Genomic DNA, 26,789 nt, shown 5'->3' with positions numbered 1-26,789 from the left:
TTGCGTTCATGTAGCAAGAACTAAGCAGAAGCAGGTGATTATTTTCAGCAACCTAGTTACCTTCAACAAAACGCGGGGCCATACGGCTAGCAATTCTGATACCAGGTGTCTGCCAAGATCAAGAACATAAAACAAGACACTTCCCCGAAAGCTTTTCGCCTAAAATTTGGGTCCTATAGTTCACAACGATCTTCCCTCAACGCCGTCCTCCTGTTTCCTATCATCGCCCGGTATCTTTATCCACAGGGTCGCAGTTACATATGAGAAGAGAGCCATCTCTCACAAATTTGAAAAAGAAGAAAAAGGTATAACTACACCAATATATATATATATATATCCAACGCATAAACATTAAAAAAGGAAAAAAAAAAGAAAAAAAAAGCTATGGGTATCTGAACAGAATTTCGAAGATGCACGAGACATCAGCGAACAGAGCCAAGCAAAAAAATGAACTGAAATCGACTCCCTAAATACTACTTACTCATAGCATCTCCATGTTCGGACCGCGATTAGTTGGTATAAAATCATAAAACCAGCTATTATGGGCTTATTGGCGCCGTGATTGGTTGCCAAATCAGCTCTGACGATCGTCAAAAAGTTCGCCAGCTTTTAGCAAAGCATTCACCCCGTCAAGACCGGTTGCTTCAAAAGTATGAGAACTGGATAGCGGCTCATCTGCTGAGGTCATTATCACATCGCCATCGCTTGTCTCTTCGACTCTCATGTGTTGCAAAGCCGAAGACGCAGTTTGAAACCCTTAGCGGTCTATATTAGCTGCATTTCTATTCAAGCTTTTCATATTGAAAGGGTTAGGTACCATATCCCTTAGGCCCTTGGTATTGACCAAAGGCTGACCTCCCTCGCTCAACAGGACTAGCAACGTAGCCAGCTGTATATAATGGACCTTCATCCCGGCGGTGAGGCGTTTGAGACTGGTCTGATAGAAGCGCATGGATTGCTAATGGTCCTTCGCTCAGTCTACGACCAGCTCTGCCCGATGCCACCGTCGGGACACTGCTGCCGCTTGACGATGTCTCGTGGTGAAGGGCTGGTACTGATACGGGCGGCAATGCATGTTCTCCTTGAGATGCTGATGGCCTGTGATGGGTTGTTGTAAATGCGTGGGCGAGTCCCACGGCATCGATCGCGGGGGCGTCTATTCTCCCTTGTCCACTGGCCAGCATATCGGAAAGTGATGGCAGATGTTGCTGTTGTGGCATGTCGGCTTGATGTGACATCATTTGTACTACTCCTCTTAACGATGAAGAGCCTCGCCGCAGGTGGCCTGAATTGCTGCCTCTCTTAGGCATGTCGACTTCAAAGTAAGCCGATGCTGGAGACGGGATAGGGGCTATTGAGGAATGATGTGATTCTGGGCCAGACAAGATTGAGTTGACGCTGTTTTGCCGAGGATTTGGAGACTCGCGGGATTCGCTATCTCGCGTTCTCTCGCTGCTGCTACCACTCGCCGTTGAAGTTGAACAGCCTAGAATTGTGCTACCGCTCACAATACTACTTGCAGAACCGTTGTGCCCGTGTACGAGCTCATGTTGATCCAATCTTGCTCGTTTTGCGTCTTCGTTGCCTGGATGAGTACAAATTAGCTCAGGTTCAGAAAGCAAGCTGATCCCATCATATATACGCACGTTGACTGGGTTTGGATTGTTTGTCGTTGAATTCATCGAGATATTTCATATACTTGCGATATTCTGGTGTTTCTTTATAAACCGCCATCTCCCGGTAATAGCGCTCTTTGCTTTGTCTTGCTTGGCCTTCATACACCTCTCTCTCTGGTAATGATAGGTTCTGCCAATGCTCTCCCACTAATTTGGCAATTTCAGTGAATGTGAGAGAGCGATCGCCTTTAAGGCTTTCTCTTAGTTCTGCGACAGCGTCAATAATCAGCAACTGTTTCCCACATTGCGACAATGAAAGCAACGGTCAATGAGCTTACTATTTGAGAAGAGCACATAGGCGGACATGGGGCGCTCAGGTGCATTCTCGTCTGGCTAATCAATATAGATCAGCATGAGAAACTCTGCCAAAAAAAGACTTCTTTGTTAGCTATACCTTGGGATGCCGGCGGTATTTGCGCTTTGGTCCGCTACTACCATCGCCATTATGGCCAGGCTCTCTCTTTTTATAAGTGCCATCATGTTTCCCCTCTTCGATGGCAGCTTTGATTGATGACAGTGAGATGCTGGGGTCGATCCCCCTTGCGTTGGCGATTCGTCGCTGGAGTCTCTGAACACGTTTACTGTTAGTGATCTCCCAACGATTCAGCTAATCATTGCTGAACATACTCTTCGATGGCCCAGTTTAACACCCAAAGCATCACTGAGAATCCAGTTAGCCTTGCACCAGCACACAATCGAATCGAAATACCTACAGATCAGACTCCTGAATATCGAGAATGGTATCCCAGGTATCGAAACCTTGCTCCACAAAGGTATCGAGATACTGAGCGAGACCCAGCTCTCTAAAGATAGCCTCCAAGTCTTGATTCATTTGAGCAGGCTGCGTTCTCATATTTGAATCAAGAGTTATATGTTATTTTGCGAAAGTTATGATTCTGTTGATCTTGACATTGGTTTCCATCTGAAAAGGTTTGGAACCAAGTTCAATAATAAATATGAATGCGACTCGAAGAAACTAATCGTTAATAGTAATAGGAGGTGGCACAACCGGAAAATGTAAATTCGAAAGGCAAAAAGTACGGCAGTAAGCAGTATTCGGTTCGGCCGTGTGCTCACTTATGTTCCAAAAGATTCTCTCTTGAAGATTATTTGTGATCGGTTGGAATGATTATTATCGCAGATAGCCTTGATTGGCTACGATATCCAGGAGAGAAGCAACTTTCGCAGTAATATTGCTGCGAGTCAATCCACAGCTGCAAATGGCTCCTCTGGATGCAGCGAATCTACCGTCAAAAGTAGGATCGAAAATATGTAACAACTCCCGAAAGAAAGAAAAAAACAATTTCATTTATGAGGCTAAATTCCAAGGTCTAGCCAATACCATGAGAAGAAAGACCAAGATATAGCCCCTGCCAGCGCCCCGAGGTTATGGACCTTGGGCAAAACGTTCGCCGACAATGTGAACCTGGAGGAAGAATAGCCTGAAGATAGTACCCGGGCTTGGAAGAGCTGGTATCAAGGAGAAGGGCGAGCGCTAAGCGAGCTATATCTAGCAAGCTTTGCCACCTAAGTGGCAGAATCTACCATCTCGATTTGCGACGGAACGCTGGATCTGCTACTTCAAATGGGACTCGAGCGGATTGAAAAATAAAACCCAATGGCTGCGCTCGTATGTCAAAACTGGGGATGGGCCCAGCCCCTCAGCCTTGAATGATATAATCAAGGTGACTGCAGATTGCCACAACGTTTTCCAGAAACGCACAAGCGGAGAACGCAGCGAGTAATAAATCGAGATTCGTGGTCAAGATGGGAAAATAACACCATGCCAAACACTCACAGCAGAGACATGGGACAGGCTAAGCTTCGGTATGGCGGTGCTATGATGGTTACTCTACTTGTCAGCACCTCCTTAGAAAGAAAGGCAAGGTTTCAATTGTCTCCACAGAACTGTACGAGTATGTACCTTTTTTTTTCCTCTTCAGGTAGGCTCCAAAAACAACAGAACGTGATCGAACTTGGCTAGGGTTGAGAGAATGGGGGGGTAGGCACAAGAGGGTTGGGGGGGAAGAGATTGTTATGGGGAACAGAGACTGAGAACAAAATGTACTGGTTCCCCAATGCGAAAGATAGGAATGGCACGGGGGTTTAGGATAGCAAGAAGAAAGAAAGAGATGGACGGGCTACCGGGGGCCCTCTCGTGGAGCTTTGGACAGATGCCTTACCAAGTGTTAGGGCACGTCGGGGGTAGGTGTGTCGCTATCAGAAAACCCGGCCCGTTTCAAGGGTTGTATGTATGTCTTGACTCCAACGACAAGGTGATGAAGGAAACTTACTTCGATCCAAAGACGACTACCACAGGTAGACGATAGCTGGGGGGGATCGGTAACGAGGTGAGGGATCGGACATGGGAGCTTGTACTCCACGAGCTAATACTACTGCAGACAGGCCAACGGAACGGAACCACACCGTTTTGACCAAAAAAAACCTTAGCAGGCGGAACGTAAAGCTGGCGTACGAGACTTCCTGGCAGACGAGAACATCAGCGTTTGGTCTCACATGCTTGGGCGAGGTAAAGATCCATGACGTTAATGATGTAACCTGCGCACCACTTAATCCAAGAATCGAACGCCAAAGCCAGTAACCAAGGCCGAGATGCTCAATTCTTATCGAAATCGACAAGGGCCGCAAGCACGTCTCACTACGGTTGTACCTCCAAATTGCCCTACTCGTACAAGTACAACATCCAAAGGTAGGATTAGGACCACTCTCTCCGTCTCGAGGGCTTATATAATACTAATTATGTTATATACCTAGTACAGAGTACTTGAACTGGGCGAGCAGAAGAGCCATGCACTAGGGACGGGCATTTACGGTGCTTCATACGCTTGAACGGAAACAACGCCACACATGAGAAGTATATTTGCACCCCTCTCGCTGGAAGGACTCGCCAAAATGTACCTGAAGTGCCAGTCATTACTCGTGCCATTATGTACATGTGAGGTGTCAAGCATGAACGGACTCCTCCGTACATGCCTACAGAGTGCTGAAAAAGGCTAACGAGGAGCCTAAATTAGGGACCAAAGCGCTGGGCTTTGTCCAGCTTTTCCGGGATAGTCTATTGGTGTCGACGTGCATCAAAATGGAGGTACCGCTATAAATACCACTACTCAAGAGGAATATAATATGGCACGTCCTTCTTCACCCCCCACCTACGAGACTACTTGTGTACTTGCTGAAGTCAAGCGATGCCTCTGCTGACGCTCGAAAAGGGGGGGAGAAAATAAACACGGTTCAGCAGCTGGGAGGCTAGCCAAGCTTCGCTACTTGGCTGACTGGCAAGCAAAACTAGGCGTGGACGACAGGCTGTCGTTGGACTGTGGCATTGGTCTGAAAAGACAGCGATCTCGATCCCGTCAAAGCCTTTTGGCCCGTGGCTTGAGGCCAGTGGATAGCTAGGCAAGGGAAAAAGAGGAGAGGGCGACTGCGGATTGGGCCAGGTACCGGCTAAGTTGATGGCGGCGACAGGCAGCCTATCATAGCCGCAGCTTTGCGTTACGTGACACACGTACACGCCTGGGCGTGTGCCTTACCCATGCCGGCACTAACCAGGTCGATGGGGCATGGTCCAGAGTGCTGTGATCGGATTCCAGCATGAGCATCGGACTTTGCAATGGGGCAAAAAATTAGGGACCCCAAAATGAATATACGCATAGGCTACCGGCATACAGGCACCATTTCCTTGGCGCTAGCTGCGGTTTTTGTATGTGTATGATTTTCTCTCCATGTGCTCAAAGAGTCCTCAGTCCTGGTTTTTCTGGTCCCTACTTGCTTAGGTCACGCCACTTTGGGCACACGCCTTTCCTTGCTTCTCATCTCACGGGCTAGAGGAGAGAGGTGGTGATAGCAAGCTTGAGGTTGACAAGGATACAAGCAGAGCGGGAAACCAGCCCGTCTGCAGTGTTTCGAGCGCCAAGACAGGAAACCCACTGTCTGAAAAAGAGCGAACGAGACGCTGCCGTCCACGAAACGGTGCTGCCACGTTGCTGCACAGGAGAATCCCTTTTGACCCTAGCTCTTCGGCCAAAGCAGCACAGGGGAAGCTTAGCTTGCTAAGAAGAAAGCGGAAAACCCTGCTCCGCTTGCCGAGTTCGCCCAAATGTGCTGAGAGATTATAGCCGTTTGAGGCAGTACCGTGAAAACGAGCGAGGGCTCATTTTGCCACAGCAGAAAATGGCGACCAGCCCACACATCAAACATGGCGCATTTACAAAAGACCACATCCGTGAATATGGGAAATTCCAGTAAATACGACAATGAGTAAGAGATCTCGATCCCGCCAAACTGGTTGCCCCATGAGTAAGGGGTTTACTGTAAGGGCGCAGGTTTAGCTTCTGTTGGCATAAAGCCAATGGAACTTGCCGCCATTCAGTGTTTGATCGTATAGCTCTCATAGCTGCGTCAGCCATGCGACGAGTAACTACAGGTTGCCTGATATCCACAGCACTGGATTTACAAGTATTGCTTGAACGTGAATGAGCTTTTTCGCGTTCAATTGACCCAAGCCGTGGTGATCTACTTTGGAGACAGCTTCACGCCAAGCCAAGTACATGATGTCAAGGCGCTGTAAGTCGGTTAACACATCTCGATTCGCCATGTCTTCACAAGCCGTGATCAGCACCTTCTGATGGCTGAGGTGTTTTCCCCTCATAGCTAAGTTGTCTTTTCAGCACCATTTTTCCCCGGTGATCATCTTATCGATCGCTCGCCCTCAACGGCCTGGCTGCATCTACTTCTCTCCAAGTGTGGTTGGCTTTGTCGGCTCCGTTTACAATGGTGCATTTTCGCCTCCGTCTTTTCGCCTCCATCTTTTCGCCTCCGTCTTTCTTCTACAGCATAGCTTCTCCATAGCTTCTCTCTACAGATTGCCAGGACGGATGAATGGATACATGAGCATTGCAGCTGCGGCGTACCAACAGCCAATGGCAATGACAGTCACCAGCAATTTTAGAATCTAGACCGTCGACTCTTGCATGGGAGGGGGTGTGCTTGGAGTAGTATCACAGGGCGCCCTGCAGTATTTTTTGCACTCTACTGTAAGCTAGTGTTCGCTCTGCGTTGAGCGAACAGCCGACATCTGACTTACTCGAGGGTTCAAAGTGCGCTTCGTCCAACTGGTACAAGCATCTCGCCGCCGAGGTTGGCCACCTGCCTTGTACTTACGGGATTTGCAGTAAGACTGTGGGAGGCAGCAGGCTTACGGAGCTGAGCTTACATATTGTAGGCCGCGTTGGGAACCCAACGCTCGGCAGTCGCAATAAGATGTTTTGCAAAATCAGCTCACTCGGCCTAATACAGGACAAGCGAGACTATCTTGCATGAACTTTTGCCTTTTATCGTCTGGCGGATCACGAAGGGCCTAGGCTTCTTGATGTCTGTGCCAATAAACGAGACCCAAATTGGGCAACGGGCGCGGCTATATCCGAAACAACGAATTTGATTTATTACAGCTTGAACTGTGCCATCTTGAGATTCTGCATTCTGCTCCGCGACCACACCAAATATGGATTGTCATATTCCGAATCAATCGGATTCCGAATCAATTGGATTCCTCAAGGGAAAAGGCCCCGTAGAACCTACTTTAGTCAAAGTACGCCCAGGAAGACAGGACCGCTACCGCGCCGTTGGTGCATGCAGAGTTAAAACCCATGCTTACGGAACAGCATCCGTCTGCAGCCTTGAGTCCTTGAGTGTTTCTCAGGGATCCTTGGTGATAACCATGGGCAGTGTCGAATACCGCCTGATATTTTGAAGCCCCGGTATGACCTTGATTGGACTGGCTCAGCCACTGTTTTGTGTAGTTTCCAATGAGTGAGTTTCCGGGCCTTTGAGGCGCATGTGATATTAGTTAAAGCTGCTGCCTGCACTGCGAACTCGGACAAGTAAGAGCATGTAAGTCTTGTGTGAAGCAGTCAGCCGGCCTAGGCCAAACACTACCAACCAACGGTCATTAATGACAGACAGCTACTGGTGAGACTGCTATAGCACAGACGTGAAAGGGGCGGAAAATAAGGAACAGATAGGGCGCAAATAGCAATCGAGATCGAAATAGGCCAAACTAATGATGATGCTGCATAATAGAGCCCAGAGTGGTTATCTGGGCTGATTATATCAGAATATGCGTACGAGATGTTATAGCTGGCGGAGTGTTTTGGCCTTGGCGAGTCGCGTCACGTGAAGCTGCCAATTCGTTACGGAGCTCTCTTTTATACTCCGTATTGCAAATAGCCGTCACTCCGTAAAATGTTCAGCCTTGCAGGCTTCGTTACGCAGACCCAACAAAAATAGTCCCCGTCGGCTACGAATGCCGATAGTCGTCTTTCTATATAAGACCCTCTCCGCAACACGCCTGTTTCTCTTTACCCAGACATCCAGAGAGTGTCGTTAGAGATCTACCAAAAAATAAGAAGACACGCCAAACCATGGGTGCCTCATCGGATAGCCCCATCGCCAACTCGCCCAAGCCGGATCAACACGAGGCTGCTCCCGAAGTTGACCTCGCTCAGGTATGTATATATAGCAAACTCATTAGAAATGAGAATTTCTTGATTACAGTCCTGCATTCTACATAATACTGCCCCCAATCATACAAAGGGAATAGATTCACTCCCACACCCATTCCCCTTGATAGCTGTATATCTCATCTCCCTTCATCGTTTGTCCTTGTTCTTCATCACATGTAGCACAGACCCCCCGGCTCTCAACTTTTCCTTGATTGCTGCTATCATTCCAGTAATCAGGGGAAGATCGTCCGGGGAAGATCGGCGGCTGAGGAAGAATGCATAGTATGATGTCAGTTTTTGAGACCGGCGGCTAACCAATGTTTCAGGCACTCAGAGAGCTCTCAAAGTAAGAAGAAGACAGAAAAATATCTCACCATCTCCATATCCTACAATCTCAAGCATCATCTACGTCATTCATCACCCCCTAATCTCCACAGTGCCCAGCTCGTCATCTTGATTTACGCTGAGCTGCCCTGCTCTATAGCCCTGCTGCCCTGCTGCCCTGCCGCCCTGCTTACCACAATTGTCCCCCCTCCTCCCTTACTGCTTATTCCTCTACTATAGCACACGCCGATCATCATCGATAAATCACTCAAGCATTCATCAATAATAACAAAAAGTCTAACCCATTTCTCACAGGGGCGAACAAACCGCCACAGCAATGGAAGCCAACCTCACAAACCTCGAATCCAAACTCGACGCATTACTCGCTGCCTTTGAGCAGCTCGAAGAAGAAAAGGGCGTAAAGAGCACAGAAAAAGAGACACCTGAACAGCAGAGCAAGCCAGACGCGAAATGAAGGGTGGTTTTGTTTTTTTCCTATTCGTTTTGTTCCTTGGCGTCTTCCTTCTTTGTCTTTTTCTTGCTCTCTTTCTTTGGGTTGTATACCTGTGCTCGTAAGCGATTCAAGGTTCATAAAGATGTATTGGGCACTGCGTTTGAAAATAGCATACATATACAAATAGTCTTTGCAATATAGATATCATAACAAATTAAGCCTATTTATCAAAACCTCTTACCACAACACAGCATAATTTACATGCAAGTATGTATCATTCGTCACAAAATAAACACACTTATGAAGAATGCTGCGCGTTTGATACATCACCATTCATCATGTAAAGCAAGGCACATCAGCCGTAAAAGATGTAGAAGAACCATCGTGTCTTATGGCAAGAAGATGGAAAGCCTTTAATATCGCTACCAAAATGAAAACTAATTACTCCTTTCAAGACAAAAGCAAAAAAAGCAAAAGCAAGATCTGTTTCTCTTATCCACCTTCCGTCCGGCTTTGGGAGCCACCATGCCAACCACCACATCCATTCCTTTTACCCCTCACCCTCTTCTAAGAACATCTCTTTATCTTATTCCTATCGTAATATCAACGATTGTGGTAAAAAGGGTTCAAACCTGCAACTCGCCTTTTTCCTTCCCATTGGAAAAAAGAGAGGCAAGAAGTGGAGAGGAAAAATAACAAGAAAACCCACACACCCTCCGGGCCACTGACCGATAAGAAAGGTTGGCTTCTTTCGTCATGCCATTTCCTTCTCGCAATTTCCTCATGAAACCTGCTTAGTATTGCTACCGCAATATTCCTGCGAATCCACCTATCCGTTTGCTAGCAAGGGAGAAAAGCATCCCTACAAATCAAGGAAAAAAAGAAAGAACAATAGAGACGAGTTGAGCCGCGAGATAAAATACAAAATGAAGAGTGCGTAAGAGAATTAGGGAAAGCAACTGAACCGCATAAACAGGACAGGCCGGTCAGGCCTTTTTTTTTCTCGTCCAAGGTCATATCAACACCGTATTCGCCATGTTGAGGGCTGGGAGTAGAGGAGTATATCGACAAAATCTCAAAACAACAGCGATGCTCTGGAAAACAAAAACAAAGAACAACTATGGTCAAAACAAGGAAGAAGAATAGAGGCCTGACATGATCGGCACACAGATACTCGTATCAAGAGTGATACTACCGCCCTGCTGAAGAGAAGAAGAAAATTCAGCATGTGAGCTGTATCGACATGATACAAGGATCGGCAATCCCCAGAGCTCGTATACTCTCCGAGGTTAAGAAAGAGAGTTGTAAAAGCTTAGCCGTCAAATATAGCCAAGGAAGGTATAAATAAATCAGTGTGATTCTCGTAAGCTCATGTCAGGCAATAGACTCATAGACTCGATAAGACGATTTCAGACAAACAAAAGTGCGACGCTCGTATCTGACGATGCCACAATCCGGATGGCACCTTCGTGCACATTTAACTTGAGAAACTTCGTTTGTCAGAAAGTTCTTCGCGCGCTTTTAAAATTGTATCGGTTCCCTCTGTCAGCTCTTCCAGTTCATCTAAGAATTCGGACCCAAGCTCAGAAAAATCACTGAACTTTGCGTTCGCCAGCGCAGCAGATCGCGCTTCCTCTAGGGCTTTGGTGGTGGCCTTGGTGATAGGCTTGTTCTTGGTTAAAGGCTCTCGGGCGGTAAACGATCGGCCCTCAAGACTCGGTCGTGGCAAGCCTCGATCGCTATCGAGACGCCCAGACGCTTTGGCTTCAGCTTGAAGAGCAAGCTCTCGCTCACGGTTCTTCTCCAGCAGTGCACCTCCAAGAGTGGCACATTTGAGAATGGTCTGGATGAGCTGGTTTTGCTGCAGCGGCTTGGATAGATACTCATCCATCTGGGCCTGGATACACTTTTCGCGGTCACCCATCATGGCGTGGGCTGTGAGGGCAATAATGGGTGTTCTATGCGTTCCCATGCCTCGTTCATATTCTCGGATCTTGCCAGTGGCCTCAAATCCTCCCTGTTGGTAAGATGTCAGTTAACAGGAACATAATCGAAGTTGGAGGATTCATTACGAAACGCTTTATTACTTACCATGATGGGCATCTGAACATCCATTAGGATCACATCAAACTTCTTTTGCTTCACAGCCTCCACAGCCTCCCAGCCGTTACCCACAACAGTAACAACGTGGTGGTACTTTTCAAGGATCTTCACGGCCAATTTCTGATTGACAGTGTTGTCCTCGGCAAGCAGAATCTCAAAAGACTTGGTAACATCTGCGAGAGATGGCGTGGCCCTGTTTTCAAGAGCGGGGACCATTCCGTTGCTCAGGTCGATCAACTTGCAGGGCATTGTCATGTAGGACGTAATACCCAGATCCAAGCATGATTTCAAGCTGACGTGGACCACGGGAGCTAACAGGACAATAGGGAGATACTTAAAGTCATCTACCGCTCTCAGCCTCCTAGCAGTGTCAATTGAGTCGACGATAATGGCGTCATATGGTAAAGCACCCCCCTCCTTAAGTCGAGTGAGAGCTGAGCTCTTCTCGGAGTTGACGACAACAGGAAGGAGACCGATCTCTTCCAGCATTTCTCCAATGTGAGTCGCCGCATTTGACTGCGACTTGTCGACAAAGAGGACCTGGTGGCCGCGGTAAGGCTTCAGCTGTTGCTGAACGCTTTCCGCATGCACGTCGGCCAGCTTCACACGGCAAGTAAAGTGGAATTCGCTTCCCTTGCCAACTTCACTGTTAACCCACAGGTCTCCGCCCATGAGGTTCACAAATCGCTTCGAAATAGACAAACCAAGACCTGTGCCACCAAACTTGCGTGTCATCGAGCCATCTGCCTGCTGGAACGTGTCGAAGATGAGGTTAAGCTTGTCCTTGGCAATACCAATACCAGTATCTTCCACAATAAACTCGATGGCGTATTCTCCTGGGGCGACATGTCTCTTGTCCTCCTGTTCTTGGATGGTCAAACTAACCTCACCGTGTTCGGTGAACTTGATGGCATTGCCCACAAGGTTCAGAATAATCTGCCTCAAACGGAACGAATCTCCAATAACGTAGTCAGGCACAGAGCTGTCTACCTTGTATGTGAGATCAAGGAACTTCTCATTCGCCTTGACTGCGAGAGTCTTGAGCGCATTGAAGACGGTACCACGTAAAGTGTACGGGATCTCTTCAATAACCATTCTTCTAGCTTCGATCTTGGACAGATCCAGGATATCGTCAATGATGGTCAACAAGCTGTTGGCAAGATCATTGACAATGTTCAACATCTCTCGTTGGTATTGAGTCAAGTCGGTATCCAGTGTGAGCTGTGTCATACCGATGATACCGTTCATCGGAGTTCGAATCTCGTGGGACATATTGGCGAGGAATTCTGACTTGGTCTTGTTGGCTAACTCGGCAGCCTCTCGAGCCTGCGTGTTTCTCTGGATACTATCTCTGAGATTTGATATCATCTGGTTGATCTTCTTCTTGAGCTCGTCCATCTCGCCCGAGGCTTCTACATCTACAAGCTTGGTGAAGTCGCCGTCGGTAGCCAAGTTCGTAATATCAGAGAAGGCGCGCACTTGGGTTGTCTAAGCATAGGTTAGCATAATAGTACTTGAAGCTTTCGCAGCTATGCATGCGAATTCGGACATGTAAGTGTGGCTTACTAAATTGCTGGCCATAGTATTGACATCGGTGGTAATTTCTTTCCATCGTCCATTCAATCCGGCGATATCAGCTTGAGCTCCCATCTTGCCGTCGACACCGACGTCCTTGGCAACACGTTGGACTTCGTAGCAGAAACTTGACAGACGCGAAACCATGTTATTGATGGTCTCCTTCAGCACTTGTATCTCACCATTTGCTTCTACATCAATTGTCTGGCTCATGTCTCCGTTTGCAATGGCTTGTGTGACAGCCGAGATACTTCGCACCTAGAATATGACGGTCAGCATGCAAAAGAAAATCATTTCTGTCATCATGAAAACGGAGCTGGAAGTCGCCGCCGTTGGGGAGTTGGGTTTCGTATTGAGACATACCTGTACAGTGAGATTGGATGCCATAGTGTTGACATTTTCGGTGAGATCTTTCCATTTGCCTTCAACATTCGCGACCTGAGCTTGGCCACCCAGTGTACCATCTGTGCCGACTTCACGGGCCACTTTGCTCACTTCTACGGCGAATGTGCCCAGACGATCCACCATTTGATTGATGGTGTTCTTCAGCTCCAAAATCTCTCCCTTGACTTCTACCCCAATCTTCTTGGTAAGGTCGCCTCTGGCTACGGCTGTGGTAACCTTGGCAATCTCTCGCACCTGTGTCGTCAGATTCATGGCCATGCCATTGACGTTTTCGGTTAAATCTCTCCATGTACCCTCAACATCATGAACGGTAGCTTGACCACCAAGTCGACCCTCAGTTCCGACTTCTCTGGCGATTTTGGTGACTTCGCGGGCAAATTGCTGCAGTTGGTCGACCATGGAGTTGATGGTAGACTTGAGCTTGAACATTTCTCCTCTGCATTCGGCTTGGACTTTCTGGGTAAGGTCGCCCTTGGCAACGGCCGTTGTGACTGTGATGATGTCGCGCACTTGGGTCGTTAAGTTGTCGGCCATGGCATTCACGTTTACGGTCAGATCGTTCCACATGCCCTTGACCCCACCAACATCTGCCTGGCCACCTAAGATGCCCTCAGTTCCGACATCTCTGGCTACGCGCGTAACTTCTGATGCAAATGTTCGAAGTTGATCCACCATGGTGTTGATGGTCTGTTGCAGTTGCAAGATTTCTCCACTTGCTGGTCGTTCAATTTTCTTTGTTAAATCGCCATGGGCGACTGCTGTTGTGACAGAGGCAATTTCTCGTACTAGATGGCGCCATGTCAGATCACAGGCCCGGAGCTTCAACCACCTTCTCTTCAACCAACAAGTCGCCGGATAGGAAAAGGTGGGGTATAGAAGAGGAGGAACAGAGAGTGGGGGGAGGGAAAGGGTCAGAAGCTGGCAACATGTTATACATACCTTGGTCTGTGAGATTCTGTGCCATCACGTTGACTATCAACATGTCAGTTTTGGGGCCCATTAATGCTACTACAAATAGTAACCAGTTTGACGCAGGGAAAACGGAAGAGACGAGGGATAATTCAAAACAACGCAAACATGATCATACCATTGTCTGTCAACTCTTTCCATACACCGTCTACACCGCCGATGCGGGCTTGGCCACCGAGTAGACCTTCGGTTCCGACCTCACGGGCGACGCGAGACACTTCGCTGGCGAAGGTTTGCAGCTGGTCCATCATGGCGTTGATGGTGCGCTTGAAGGTTGTGATTTCGGGGTCCATTTCGACCGATTCCATGCCAGCCTTCATGGACAGATCGCCACGGGCTACGGCAGTGACGATCTCTCCGATCTCTCGGAGGGCCTTTTGGAAAGCCTCGTTGGCTTGCTGGTGCTTCCGTAGCTCTCGTTCCAGGGAGGCTACTCGTTCCTGCTCCATCGCCTCCCAGGCACGCTCCTGAAGCTGTTTTTGTTCTAATAACTGCGCGTTGACGCCAGCAAGTTCCTGGCGTTGGCTGTCTAGGAGCTTGGACTGGTCGTCAACGTGGGCGCGCAGTCCTTGCAGCGCTTCCTTGGTCAGCTCGTGGGTTACAAAATTCGGACTGTCCAAGCTACCTTGTTGAGCCTGGGACAGCTTTAGCTGGGGAGCCGCAGGGCGGCCATTGACAGGAGTGTCAGATTCATCGTTGAATATCGTATCGTTGATCTCGTTGGGCGTCTCTGGGAAGACGGCGGTGGCCGAGACAGTCGCCCTGCTCTCTAGCTGAGAAATCCGTTGGGCGAGCTTCTCAAGCTCAATCTCCAAAGTGCGTTTGGCGGGGTTTTCACGGCCTGGCAGCTTGATGCTGGAGCCGGCCCCAACCGATCTTAACGAGAAAGAGGCAGGGTCACAGGCCAAGGAGGCGATGAGCTCTGCGGCAGCAGAGAGTGCCGCCGTATCTTCGATCATGCCGGGCGCTGGCTGGGGGGGTTCCCCAGAGGAAGGGAGGGACGAAATATCGTGGAGGGATGCTGCGAGGCGGCGGGCGGGGAGGAGGGAAATAGAAGATAAGATATGAAAAATAAAGAGTAGAAAAATAAAACTAGAGGAGAAACAGAGTCCCTGCTTTTTGGTCTTCGGCGGCGGGGAACAGCGGCAGCTCGGTGGGCGAGGACGAGATCAAGGTGCCGGGGCCTGGACACTCGGCTCGGGTAAGCGAATAAATCAACGGGGCATGGGCAAGAATGCCAGCGTCATTCGAGGCGGCGAAGAGAGGCAGATTGCAAGAAACTGGGAGGACTGGTTTCGTCTGAACCGGCCAGCAGCACCGACCAGAGCGCAGAAGAGCCAGAGCCAAGCCAGAAAGAGAGGCAAAACAGGATAAGAGCAAGAACAAGCGCAGGGGACAGGGGACCGGGACAAGAACAGGCGCAAAGAGGGACGCTCCGCTGCTGCTGCTCAAATCGCCGTGTCGCGGATCACGAAAGTTCGAGGGAGAGCACAACACAGGCAGCCGTCAACGGGGGAAGTTGACGAAGGACGAGTAATGTTGAGGAAGAATACTAACGTAGGGATGCAGAGGATTTTTTTCGAAATGCACCCGGTGCAGATGGCCTCGAGGAGAAACGTTGAAAGATGGATGGGAGGAGAAGACTAGATCTGGGTCCAGACAGGGGAGGAATAGGAATAGTGCTTGAAGGTAGGCGGAGGAGCACGGAGTAATATTACTGGTAGAGGGCTAGGTATCTCAGCTCAGGTAGTATGGGGTGCTGGCACTGCTGGGCTGGTGCACTCTTAGCGGGAAAAACAGCGAGGCCAGACCCTGTCAGAGCGGCTTTTGAGGCGGGGGGAGGGAGAGCGACAATGTACCTACCCTTTTGCAGAGGCACTGAATTTGATCCAAGCACTGTAAATATCAGAATTACGGAGAACTGCAAGTGTAGTGCTCGGTACTGCCAGGTACTAATGAGATCTGGTACTGCCAGTAGGGGATGTGTACCTCGTGGCAGCCAGTTTCTGGGTGGCAGTCCTGCTGCAAACCAGGTGTGTGTGTGTGCGTGTGTGAATTGCTGCCAGTAATACGAAGGCGATCGACCTGGTGCAACTCCCTGCCCACGAGAATACGACTATGGGCTGAGATTTGCCCTCGGGCACCATAAGAGATGGACTACTCAAGTATTACCTTGTACGGTGGTCAGTCAAGTACCAGCTAGTACTCGTCTGTAAATCTTACAAGCTACACTCGGCAGCTACATGAGTCTATCAACTCGCCCGTCTCGAGTTCGAGTATTGAATTCCCAGAGTTTTGAAGGCGGCCCATGATTCCCTTGCATACATACGGGGTATTAAGTGAGCCACTACTCCGTACTGGCGGCGGCGGCAGCAACGATGCTAGCAGCTCTTAAAAGTCTCAGGCGAATGGACACGGCGAACATCGAAATGTACGGTAGGACTTTAGAGGCTTTTAGAGGCTCTGTGTGGTGTGCGTCAAGGATGTGCCTGCAAGTATTAGCAGGCACCCGATAGATGGGGTGAATTGCTAACCGTGTTAGGTACCTTAGGAAGGTAGTGCTAAGCCTAGAAGGCGAAGGGCAGTACCTGGTAGGCATTTACATGCTAACTTTTGGGACCTTGAGGCTAGCAGGTACCTTAGTATAGCATCCTGGCCTTTTACCTCCTCGGCACGTGGATAGGCTTTTTTTTTTTTCCCGCTTCGCCTTCAGATGCAGGTCAGAAGGATGAGATGGAGCGCAAGCATTGCAGCCAGATCACAAGTGACCACTTTCCACCAGCAAATGTGAGACTTGAAAAACAAGAAAAAAAAAATGATGGGCAGAAATGCAAGTTTATGCTATTACTGAGCAAATCGGCCGCTCCGTTTGAATAGAGGCCGGGGTCTACGTCGCGTGGCTAACAAGAAGGAAAACCACATCCAACCGCCGCTAGGGCAGCGAGTACCTAAGCTAAGTTAAGACGAGACAAAGCACTGCTATTGTACGGTACCTTCTAGGTGATCAGGCCCTCTGCTAGCCTACTAGCTAGCGGTCAACGACGGCTTGAATAGGATTCATGCCCTCTCGTTTCTCACCGTGAGAACACCGAAGTGGCTAGGCATCGACACAGGAAACAAAAATTACGGAGCCCAAGCCGCTATGGAGTCAATCTTAAAGGTGGCGGTAGTATCCCATGCAAGATGGTCCGGCATCCGAGCATGTTTCTGTGTGCTTGTTTTACTTTCCTTGCTTTTTTTTTTTTTTGGTTCTCTCAGTTTTCCCTTGCATTTCTGTAAGTGTGTGTGAGAGATTGTGTCTGCTCTCTCCTTTTTTTTTATTAAATTTGCCACCGAACTACCTGCTATCATGCCGCTTGCATCTCCAGCCCGCCACCGGCATGGGGGTGATGGATGGGCTCGAATCTCAAACCCCCGGCGAAAATTTAGAGAGAAGCACCAAAAAATAAAAAACCAAAGAAGCAGTAAAGAGCTGTCGGATAAGATCCTATTAGCTGCTCCGTACCCGTAGATGCGAAGCTTTCGCTCTCGCAGCCATTCCGCGTCACCCCCTGCCGCCACCGTCGCCATGTCGGGCTCTGTCTTTCTGAATAAGGATAGCCAGAACGGACGGTGTGTGTCATTGGCGCCGTGGTCTCATATTTTCTGCGTTGCAAGCCTCTCAACCTCAATCGGCAAGAGGCTTTGCCATCTTTTCTCCCTTGCTTCAGCCCAACCCGCCATGAACTCCGGCCTGCTAATCAGGCGCCACGGCAGTACGCCATGGCGGCGCTGGGCCTGGCTCTAGTGCTTGCGAGCTTTTCTTTTTGTTCTCCTTCATAATAGACGTCGGAGGCGCGATGCTCCTCTTTGGCGTTCTTAGAAGTTCGGGGCGTCGCCATTTCAGTCTCTGTTTTGTAAGTACCTGCTGCGTGATACTGTATCATCTGCCATCTAGATCGGCTCTTACATGGCCATGCTCCTGGCAGAGGTACCGGCAGGTACGGGCTCATTGCAAGAAGCGAGATGTGAGAAAAGTCAACATCCGATACCGACAGCCCCAGGTCTAGAAGCATGTCAATGTCTCTCAGTAAGGCCGAGATGTGTGTGCAGCTGCCTAAACACCTGCAGCCTCGGAGTTCTTGCAGAGTGCAAGCTGCAAGCCTTTGCTGCGTAGGTACCTCGAGATGTACATGCACAATATATGGTCTCGACACATTTTTGCGAGCAATGCCGATGTACTGAGAGACAACAACGGTGGCTTTTATGGCTGGCATCCAACAGCCTGGGCTGCCGTGCCAGTGCCCAACGTTTCCGATCTGTAGGGAAGAGGCTGCTTTATCGCAGAGCTAGGTCAGTCAGGTATCGAAGCTCTCCGGGTAAGGTCTTTGCATGAGAGCTGCTGCACTGTCTCATTCCCTCCCGTAGCCATCGGCCGAAAGCGCATTAGCAGTTCTAGTAGTCAGGTTAGTTAGCCAATATCAACAGTACATATGGGCTGTCTTTTCTGTTTCTTCCTCATTTGCTCCTTTCCACACAATAAACGCAGAGTTTCGAGCTGCTTGATAACAATAACAACAGCGAGCAAACAGCCCATGAAACAGCCCATGCCACAGCTGGGAGGCTCCCCGAACCCAAAGGGCTCCGTATATCATGTGGAGATGGCACTTCTTGTTCACAAGCCACAGACGTCACCGGCGGCCAGCGCCAACCCTAGTGGGCAGCACGTCTCCAGGAGCGGCTGGGGCGGGCCAGAAAAAGACCCTGAGGGTACACCGAGTTCATAATTATTTCTGGGCGTGGCGTTCGTACACACGTTGTAACTGATTGACTTTTTGCTCTTCGTGCTTATTTTGTCTTCTTTTCTTTTTACTCCTTTTATTGACCAGGGCGGCAGGGAAGCAGCTTCCTTAACAATAGCTGGCTGAATCGTAGCAACTACTACCAACTAGTACTACCTGGTACTGGGTAAGTGGTGCTCACGCGAGGAGTTGAGCACGTGTTAAGAAAGGAAAAAGAAGAGAAAAAAGAAACCCCCTCGCATGTGAGTGCGTGCGTGCGTGTGTGCGTGCGTGAGTGAGGTCAAAGCACATGCCATGCCTTTTCCCTCTTTTATGACGAGTGTCGGTCAGGGTCCTTCATGACAAAATCTGGGGCAAATGGAGAGATTTGACATCTGTTCAATATACACCGTCTAATGAGCGCCCTTCTTTCACTCTTATGAGCGTTGATCATCAGTGGCCCGCGCCTACACTAAACTCGCAGAGCCATGTTTCAAAAGAACGACCCAGACCGTCGGCCCCCAGGTCGGGTCCAAAGCCAGCGCTGATCTTATGCGGGTTCCCGAAGACGGCCGTTTCCTCTCTCATCTCCCTCGTTTCTTTTTGGACTCGTACGAGAAAGTACAAGGAAGCCCTACCAAATTGCGCCCTAGGCCACACCACACAGTCTGGAGCACTTGTCCCGGCTCTTGTGTGCCTCTCCACGAGCAGCAGGATCGGCCTACTGTATGTGCTTGTGCGACTAGAGATGTTAGTGGACAACAAGTAATACGGAGCAGCGTACTGCAACCCCAGGCTTAACCAGGGGGGCAGTTTTTGCCTCTACCCGCGGACGAGGGGCATCCATTGCCGCTGGTATCCTCAGTCGTCCTCTGCCGCCCACTTCCCATCGCATCCCTCATGCTGGGCAACGCGGGCCTGGCAAATGCTGCCATGCCAGACATGCAGCTCATTGGCCATGCGCTGCAATTCCTCCGTGCTTGGCGCTTGGCATCAGGCAAGCCGCACCTTCGGGCCCGATGCCGAAATCGCCGGTACATGCACCTTGCTTTTTTCTCTCTTTCTAATGCATAGCGGCAGAAGCTGGTTAGTGGGAGCGAAAAGGGCTGACAGACACAAGCTAACAACCCTCGTCCTCAGCCGTCCGCATGACCAAAACTGAGCTACAAACGATCCATGGAGAGAAAAAGCAACATGCCTGTAAAGAAAAAGAAAGGAAAGAGAGCAAAGAATGCCCGAATACATGCTAGGGTGGTTGCCCAATCGTGAAACCGCCACTCGCCAAGCACTTTTCGCCTCTGCGTAACCCTCCTCGTTGTCGCCTCAAACGTGCAAGGGAAAACTGACAGGTCTCTCGAGGCGAGTCAAAAGCCAGCAAAACAGGCCCAGAAGCTGCCCGCAAGGAGCCAGTAGGGCGTCTGCAATCCACCGACTCGGTGAGCACACCCTGGTCTCAATGGAACGCCACTCTGCCTTTGTACATGAGAGCAGCCCAATGGACACCCATCCAGTGACAACCCGCACGATGAGCTGTTCAGTGTTTTAGCCATTCTGCAGTTTTGGATAGAGAGTAGCGTGCTTTGTAGAGAGCCCTTGATCCTTGCTTTAGGAGAAGTGTGGCTGTTTTTGTTTCGACGCTCAGGCACCGAATTTCTGATTTCAGCACAGATTATCCCATCCCATTGATCTGAATCTGAACATGGAAAATCGAGTAACGATGTACAGGAGCCCAGTATCACACATATGCTGCCTTTTTGGCTATCACCTGACTGTTACGCTGAGCGGTGACTTTTATCCACCACAGCAAGGCCTTTTTTAGGCTTAATGGCTTTCGATAGTTTCATGTGGGATCTTATGCAGATGACTTTACCCCTTGTAAAAGTGCTACAGGTAGCTTTTCAGCTTATACATAATCAGCCTTGGAATAATGTCCAATCATGGCTACAGACGAGATGTATTTTGAGAGGTTTGATGCTATCAGGCATATATTATAAGAATATCATAGTACATATTGTCCATTCGGAATAGGTATAAGAGACGTCAGTTCAGCGACCAGCATATGAAGGAAAACTATATAAACCGTCAAATTCTCTTTTTTTTTTCTTATGTGCCACTTGGACAGTTTAGATGTTAAGTTTGACGACTATTTAATGCAAGGGACCAGAGTATTAGACGGATATTAAGTAGATTAAGTCTACCAACAGTGACGAACGAGCGGATGTTTTATGTCTTCTATCAATCCTTACGGGATCGCACTTTGGCCGTCTAGTGGGCAGCCCTGGTGAAAATAAGTGCCACATATATTGTGAGTGGATGATGTGTTGTTTATTGGTGATATTGTGGAGATATATGAAATACGATAACTTCTATCATGCTCATAGTGGCGGTAGATGAGATGACATATAGCAAGAAACGATTTGCAGTTTCTGCAGCTTATTATCTACTATTTATTACCAGACTCTTACAATTATTAATAAACCGTCGTTATATCTGAGCTGACTTTTATATCCACAACTGTTGACTTCACTGCCCTGAATGACTGCGCCTCTAGAATGTCACATTCTCTCCTTTTTCTACATCAAAATGCCAAACCTCATTATCATAGCTATCTCACTCCATTCCGTTCAAGCTTCTCTTAGGAAGTATCCGCAACATCAAATTTAACCCATTAAATAATCTACAGCTTAAAATATAGGTAGAAGTAAGCCATCACGTAGACTATCAACATGCTGTAGGCACTTCCTAGGACTACGGCCTACATGGAAGATGTGAAAATTATATTCTCTCCGAAACTATTCTACTCCGCGTTGAATAGCGATAAAAGGAAGATAAAAGGAAAGAGTCAACAATGAGAGCACCCTAGAGTTTTATAGAGAATACTACCTGTATGGGCTGAAAGTATGTAGGTGGGCATTGGCGGAAATCTCGATGATAAATAGCAAAACGTATATACTGGTGCATTTCAATAGATATAATGGTTCAATAGGTCAGATGTGATAAATAAGAGCCAGAATTATTGGATTCACGAAAAAAGGACATTCACGAAGCAAAGCTTCTTAAAATAAGCTTACTGAATCAATAAATTTCATCATCGATATATAAATCTTAAATCGTACATGGTATTGTCGTTACTTGATATGCTTGCTTATCCTGCGCTTCCTCCTATACTCAAAAACTCCCAAAAAGGAGTATCAAAAGAAACAAAAAGAATGAAAAAGGTCAATTAGCCTCGTACATCTTCATCAATCCAGCCTTCATATGCGTAATCTGGCTATTCAGCGCCCGCTCCGTATTCTCAAGCGCAGCAATCTTCTCCTGTAATCTTCCAATTTTCATCTTCTTCTCATTGACAGCTGCACGAGCAGAGTCTCGGCCCATGGCGATGCCCTTGGTCCGACGGGAAGATACAAGGAGGATATTGTGAACAGACTCTAGAACAGAGGGGTCGATGGACTGAGTTTGAAGAAGGTTCATGACTTGTTCGGTAATTTCATCTTCACCGCCCTCCTTATCTTCATCATCGTCAATTTGCTGTGTTGCTGTCATTGCAGATGAAGGGAAAGGAGGAGCCTCCTCCATGCTGCTAGGAGGAGATATCTGCATCGTGCTTGGCGGTGGCGCAGATTCGGTGGCATTTGAATTAGCAGTAGTAGCCTTGCTAGACGTAGAAGCAAATGGCTCTGGTTCTTCAAAGGACACAGATTTACGACGCTTGACATCCTGTGCCTGAGGGAAGAGAGTGCGCGCGACAGGCCGGGACGGGCCGGCAGCAGCATCCTCTTCGCCATCGTCTGCTTGTTGACTGCTGCCGCTGTAGGCATCCTCGCGGAGAAACTTCTGAAAGCTTCTATCCGTCATGGTAGCGAGTTCCCGCTCTTCCTCAGAGTCCATTGCGCTCAAAAGATCTTCTTCAAACTCATCACGGCCCCGCTTCCGACCACTAGGTCCAGGAGTCAGAGGCTCATAAGCAGAGAATGGATCCTCAACGGCTTTCCCTTTGCCCTTGTCTGACGACGATCCCGCTTCCGGCTGCGATGAGCTCACGGGCTGGGGGTGAGGCGAGGCTTTTGTATCATCATCGTCATCTTTGGGACGCACAGCCTCTGGGTCACTTCGTCGTCTGTTTCCAAGAATTTCAACTCCAATGTCGGTGAGACGTGTCTGCGTCAAGGTCGGTTGCTTTGACGGAGTGGCCGTTAGTGGCACAGCAGCTGCCTCATTAGATGACGAGGGTGTGAGTCTCGAGGGCGGGAGGCCAGTCTCTCGGAATCTTGCTTCTTCAAAAAGGATGAAGAAGTGACATCCATTGGGTGGAGGATGAGGACAGGCCCAGAACTGCTTCCCCTTGTTACGGGTGTTTCTGGTTACAGTCCGCTCGACAGCGCGTTTACGAGGGTTACAGTTGCCTAGATGTTATAACAAGCATGTGTGAGCTTTCTTCAACTTTCTTATGGTATATGAGCATGACCAAAGGGAGAATTGAAAAAGAAATGACATGAGATTGAGTGTAATCTTGGAACAGGTATGAGTTGAGACTGTGGCAAGGAAGAACATACACCACCACTCGTTACTTTGCCAAAGGCCGTTGAGCCGCCTCTTCTCCGTCGATGGCGTCGCAGGGTTGACATTCTGGTGGCGATTTTTAGAAGGCGTCGCTGCCGCCATAATGATGTGTGCGAAGCTCCAAAATGCCGTCGGAATCAAGCTCTGTCTCTCTTCTTGGATTCCTGAACTCGAGCTGAGATCGATTCACCCCAGCCCGGAAGCGCAACTCAGGAAAAGAGGTCAAAGACAGGTCAAGGCCAAGACAGCTGCAGGATCCGAGTTGATAATCCAAAAATTTAAGATAGCGTATCGCAATCCTCAGGAATACAGTCCGCCTTGCAGTTCGTTTCTTCTTTCCACGTGGGAAATGCCAAAAATGACAGCATTTAATTCGGGAGATCAGAAGCTCCATACAGGTATGGAGCTTCTGTGGGCAGTTTTGACAGCACCAGTTTAAAAGCCGCTTGAGGGGGTGGGAACGGACCAGGCCGCTGCATAGCGCCTCGCCAGCGCCTTTACAGCGGTCAATGGGACCAAGTCCGCCTCCCTGGGTGCCCTACACACTAAAACGAGGCAGTACGCTCAAGACGCCCAGACTAACCTACACAAAATATCATCTGCCGATATTGCTTTCGCAACTAAAAACAGAATTGCTGGGTTGATTGTCATGCGTTGTGGCGGCATTCCACCTCCTTTGCTCCCCTCCAAAATAAAAAATAGCGAGGTTGGATGGTCGACGAGCTGAGGCTCAAGCGTTTCAAGCCGCCTTCTGATTCGACAAGATAGCAGAGCTGAGCATCCCTTGGGACAACCTTGCCAACACGGCCTTGCGCTATTGCATTGCTAAGGTTCAGGGTGCGTGACTTTTTCCTTTTTCTTTTTGTGACACAGCGTGTGACTCTGCCTTGGATCTGTGCTTGTAATATGATATGAATAACTACTATTATATGCTTCATACAAAATTACTGGTATCAGGACTGTCCTCCGCCTATAGACTACATAAACTACTAGGTAGCCATGGCTGTATCGAAAGCTGCTGTTCTCGGCAGATTGATAAGTTGCAGGTACTATACAGCAGTGACATTCATTGTTTCATAGCTACAGGGGTCCTATATCATAATGTCATGAGCTTCTTGAAAGATACAAATAATGGCTTGAACAAAAGGGTGCTATCCATCCCAACATCACCATCAAATTCACATCAACTTCACAAAAGATGAACTTGCTCTTTTTTTCAATATTTTTTTTCTTCTTCTCTCTCGGAACTCTATTGTACCGATAGCTTTTCCTTTTATTTTTACCCCTCCTGGGCTCGTAAAAACTAGGAAAGTCGAACAAAAAACATCATATGCTAAACCGGCTACGCCATTCGCAATATCCTCAGCTCGTGATATCGGATTCCCAGCATGTACTATATTAACACAAAATGATTCAAATCTTCCCCTTCCCCCCTTCCATGCCAGAACCGCCCAGCCCTTTTGAATTTTCTTTTTTCTAATTTTTGAAAACCTTCTCCTTCTAAATTCCTGGCTTATCCGTTAATTAATCTCGGGGCTGACCGATCCTTTAGTCGTCATTATCGGTCCTCTCGCGCTGCGGCTGTCTTCGTCGTCCACCCTCCTGGCCACCGACGTTAACGTTGGCCAGCTTTCGCTCCAGCTCCTGAGCCTCGCGGATCTTGGCGGCCTTGGCGTTGGCCTGCTCCTGCTGCAGAACGGCGAGAACGTTCTGCAGAGTTGATCGCCAGTGGTCGACACGGGTGGCCAGCTCCTGGTACTGCTTCGTTCCGAAAACACGGTAGGTGACCTTGTGGACAAGGAACATCTGGCGCTGCTGTGACAGCTTGCCCTCAACGAGACCAGCTCGGATAACATCAATGGCCCATGTCTCAATCTCCTCCTGGGGAATCTGGAGCGCCTTGGTGATCTTGGCGTACTCAACCTCACGGCTGGGGGTGGCGGCGGCCAAGCTAGCAAAGGTCAGGAGTCTCATCTTGCGGTGCAGCTTCTCGGCATCCAGCTTCTGCTCCTCAACCCAGCCCTTGTGCTCGTCATTGAAGTCGTTGTAGTCCTCAAGGTCCTGCTCGGCAAAGATGTCGAGAAGCTGAGAGTAGACGGGCTGAGAATCGCTGAGCGCCTGCACGCTGGGGATAGCTCGGAGATCCTGGAAGAGGTAGTGGGTGTTGGAGAGAATAGCCATCTTCAGGGCGCGGAGAGACAGTCTCTGGGCGTCCTCAGAGGTAGTTCCTTCGCCATCGAAAGTTCGGAGAGCCTTCAGGATGAATTCGTAGGCGGTACTAAGTCATTATCAGCATACCGTTTCCCTGAAAAAGTGCTATATCCAGGCTTGTAAGCATTGCATTGGGTATTATAAATTCTTACGTTTCTTCTCCTGACTCGAGGGCAACCTCGGCGACCTCCTCGTAAATCTTCCTCTCCAAAGCGGCATCAATTCCCCATGACACAATCCACTCGGGCAGCTTCTCCAGGTATGTCCGCAGACCGTCGAACAGGCCGTGGACCTTGAGGAACTTCAGGATCTCCATCAGGACGCGTGCTCGGATAGGGTCATTGGGCTCGAGGAGGTTGAAAATGGTGACGAGCGCATTCAGGGCCAGGCCAGCGCCGTGAACTGGTGAGTTGATGAGGGGCTTGGCGAGGTTGGAGCAGAGGGTGGGCAGCAGCTTCTTGGGGTCGGATGACTGCATGGCGAGATGGATCATCAGGTTCGAGGCGGCGGTAAACTCCTTCTCGGGGACGGTGCTGAGAGCGCTGGAGGCGGCGACGAGCTTTGCCAGAACCTCCTCCTTGGGCGCGGCCTTTTCCTCGCTCAAAAGCTGCTTGGCCTCATCAGACTTGAGGTACTCGGCCATCTCGCGAGCAAGATCCTCGAAGGATCCATCGACGAATAGCAGCTGGGGCTGCGGCCCGTTGATCGTGGCGCCGGGCATCTTGTCTCGATTTTTTCGCTCCTTTCTGTGTCCAAACGCCGGCTAAGATTGTCGGTTCGCTCGCGTGTCTTTATCGTCTCGTCTCGGACCGATGATGGAGAGGCGACGACTTGGTCTTGGGATCCTTCGATCGAGTGGTCGGTCGAGAGGGCGAGCGGGGGCGTGGACGTAGGCGTGGGCGTGGTACTGGACAACCGCAAAATGTGAAGTTGAGCGTCCTTGACAGGGTCGGTGCCTGAATAGCCCTGTGGTGGGGTCTCTGAGCCAGATTTCTCTCTCCTAGTCATCAATCTCAATCCAAACTTTGCCCACCCCGCCGATTTTTCTGCCACTCTCAAAATGTGGGAGCTAAGCGAGGGCGGTGACGCTGCTAGTAGAGTCATGTGATACTGCACGTGCACTCTAGATTCCCGTCTGTAACAGTGTGATCAGAAGTATCTACGGTAGTAGTGTATATGGCTCTCAAAGATATTAATTCGGCCGAGGGCAAATCAAGTAAGACGCCGT

General features: G+C 49.2%; 5 protein-coding genes across 5 annotated transcripts; 1 reads left to right on the top strand and 4 right to left on the bottom strand.

Moving 5' to 3' along the window:
- Positions 1 to 211: 211 nt before the first annotated feature.
- GGI43DRAFT_145366 (uncharacterized protein) lies at positions 212 to 2,668 on the bottom strand. The gene is made up of 7 exons (XM_083199348.1): positions 2,390 to 2,668; positions 2,304 to 2,337; positions 2,071 to 2,244; positions 1,955 to 2,009; positions 1,647 to 1,883; positions 818 to 1,585; positions 212 to 756 (listed from the first exon to the last, which is right to left on the bottom strand). Exons 1-7 carry the CDS (start codon positions 2,527 to 2,529, stop codon positions 575 to 577), a joined length of 1,590 nt encoding a protein of 529 aa, XP_083064790.1. The 5' UTR covers positions 2,530 to 2,668; the 3' UTR covers positions 212 to 574.
- A 5,216-nt stretch (positions 2,669 to 7,884) lies between these two features.
- Positions 7,885 to 9,208, top strand: GGI43DRAFT_392891 (uncharacterized protein). The gene is made up of 3 exons (XM_083204605.1): positions 7,885 to 8,200; positions 8,524 to 8,543; positions 8,837 to 9,208. The coding sequence occupies exons 1-3, from the start codon at positions 8,117 to 8,119 to the stop codon at positions 8,994 to 8,996; spliced, it is 264 nt and encodes an 87-aa protein (XP_083064789.1). The 5' UTR covers positions 7,885 to 8,116; the 3' UTR covers positions 8,997 to 9,208.
- Positions 9,209 to 10,452: 1,244 nt separating this feature from the next.
- Positions 10,453 to 14,986, bottom strand: GGI43DRAFT_379346 (uncharacterized protein; the record flags this gene model as incomplete). Its single annotated transcript, XM_083202824.1, has 6 exons — positions 10,453 to 10,992; positions 11,067 to 12,566; positions 12,645 to 12,911; positions 13,017 to 13,843; positions 13,998 to 14,030; positions 14,146 to 14,986. 6 exons carry the CDS (start codon positions 14,984 to 14,986, stop codon positions 10,453 to 10,455), a joined length of 4,008 nt encoding a protein of 1,335 aa, XP_083064788.1.
- A 6,848-nt stretch (positions 14,987 to 21,834) lies between these two features.
- On the bottom strand, positions 21,835 to 23,724 carry GGI43DRAFT_145228 (uncharacterized protein). The gene is made up of 2 exons (XM_083199346.1): positions 23,344 to 23,724; positions 21,835 to 23,193 (listed from the first exon to the last, which is right to left on the bottom strand). The coding sequence occupies exons 1-2, from the start codon at positions 23,450 to 23,452 to the stop codon at positions 22,007 to 22,009; spliced, it is 1,296 nt and encodes a 431-aa protein (XP_083064787.1). The 5' UTR covers positions 23,453 to 23,724; the 3' UTR covers positions 21,835 to 22,006.
- A 762-nt stretch (positions 23,725 to 24,486) lies between these two features.
- Positions 24,487 to 26,719, bottom strand: GGI43DRAFT_145226 (uncharacterized protein). The gene is made up of 2 exons (XM_083199345.1): positions 25,714 to 26,719; positions 24,487 to 25,628 (listed from the first exon to the last, which is right to left on the bottom strand). The coding sequence occupies exons 1-2, from the start codon at positions 26,280 to 26,282 to the stop codon at positions 24,899 to 24,901; spliced, it is 1,299 nt and encodes a 432-aa protein (XP_083064786.1). The 5' UTR covers positions 26,283 to 26,719; the 3' UTR covers positions 24,487 to 24,898.
- Positions 26,720 to 26,789: the final 70 nt, after the last annotated feature.

This window comes from Trichoderma evansii, assembly GCF_050947405.1.
Source record: "Trichoderma evansii strain SZMC 28006 chromosome Unknown GGI43scaffold_2, whole genome shotgun sequence".
In the NCBI taxonomy this organism is placed as follows: Eukaryota; Fungi; Ascomycota; class Sordariomycetes; order Hypocreales; family Hypocreaceae; genus Trichoderma; species Trichoderma evansii.
Note: the sequence above shows the minus strand (reverse complement) of the source record. Positions and strands in the feature narration are given on the sequence as shown.

Excerpts from the sequence above, each read along its gene's own strand:
- GGI43DRAFT_145366 (XM_083199348.1), bottom strand. The coding sequence starts at position 2,529 with ATGAGAACGCAGCCTGCTCAAATGAATCAAGACTTGGAGGCTATCTTT. Across the intron at positions 2,338-2,389 it reads GATATTCAGGAGTCTGATCT|TGATGCTTTGGGTGTTAAAC; the intron begins GTAGGTATTTCG and ends CTGGATTCTCAG. Across the intron at positions 2,245-2,303 it reads TTAAACTGGGCCATCGAAGA|AGACTCCAGCGACGAATCGC; the intron begins GTATGTTCAGCA and ends AAACGTGTTCAG.
- GGI43DRAFT_145226 (XM_083199345.1), bottom strand. The coding sequence starts at position 26,282 with ATGCCCGGCGCCACGATCAACGGGCCGCAGCCCCAGCTGCTATTCGTC. Across the intron at positions 25,629-25,713 it reads CTCGAGTCAGGAGAAGAAAC|TACCGCCTACGAATTCATCC; the intron begins GTAAGAATTTAT and ends ATAATGACTTAG.
- GGI43DRAFT_392891 (XM_083204605.1), top strand. The coding sequence starts at position 8,117 with ATGGGTGCCTCATCGGATAGCCCCATCGCCAACTCGCCCAAGCCGGAT. Across the intron at positions 8,201-8,523 it reads CCGAAGTTGACCTCGCTCAG|GCACTCAGAGAGCTCTCAAA; the intron begins GTATGTATATAT and ends CCAATGTTTCAG. Across the intron at positions 8,544-8,836 it reads GCACTCAGAGAGCTCTCAAA|GGGCGAACAAACCGCCACAG; the intron begins GTAAGAAGAAGA and ends CATTTCTCACAG.
- GGI43DRAFT_145228 (XM_083199346.1), bottom strand. The coding sequence starts at position 23,452 with ATGGCGGCAGCGACGCCTTCTAAAAATCGCCACCAGAATGTCAACCCT. Across the intron at positions 23,194-23,343 it reads GCAAAGTAACGAGTGGTGGT|GCAACTGTAACCCTCGTAAA; the intron begins GTATGTTCTTCC and ends TATAACATCTAG.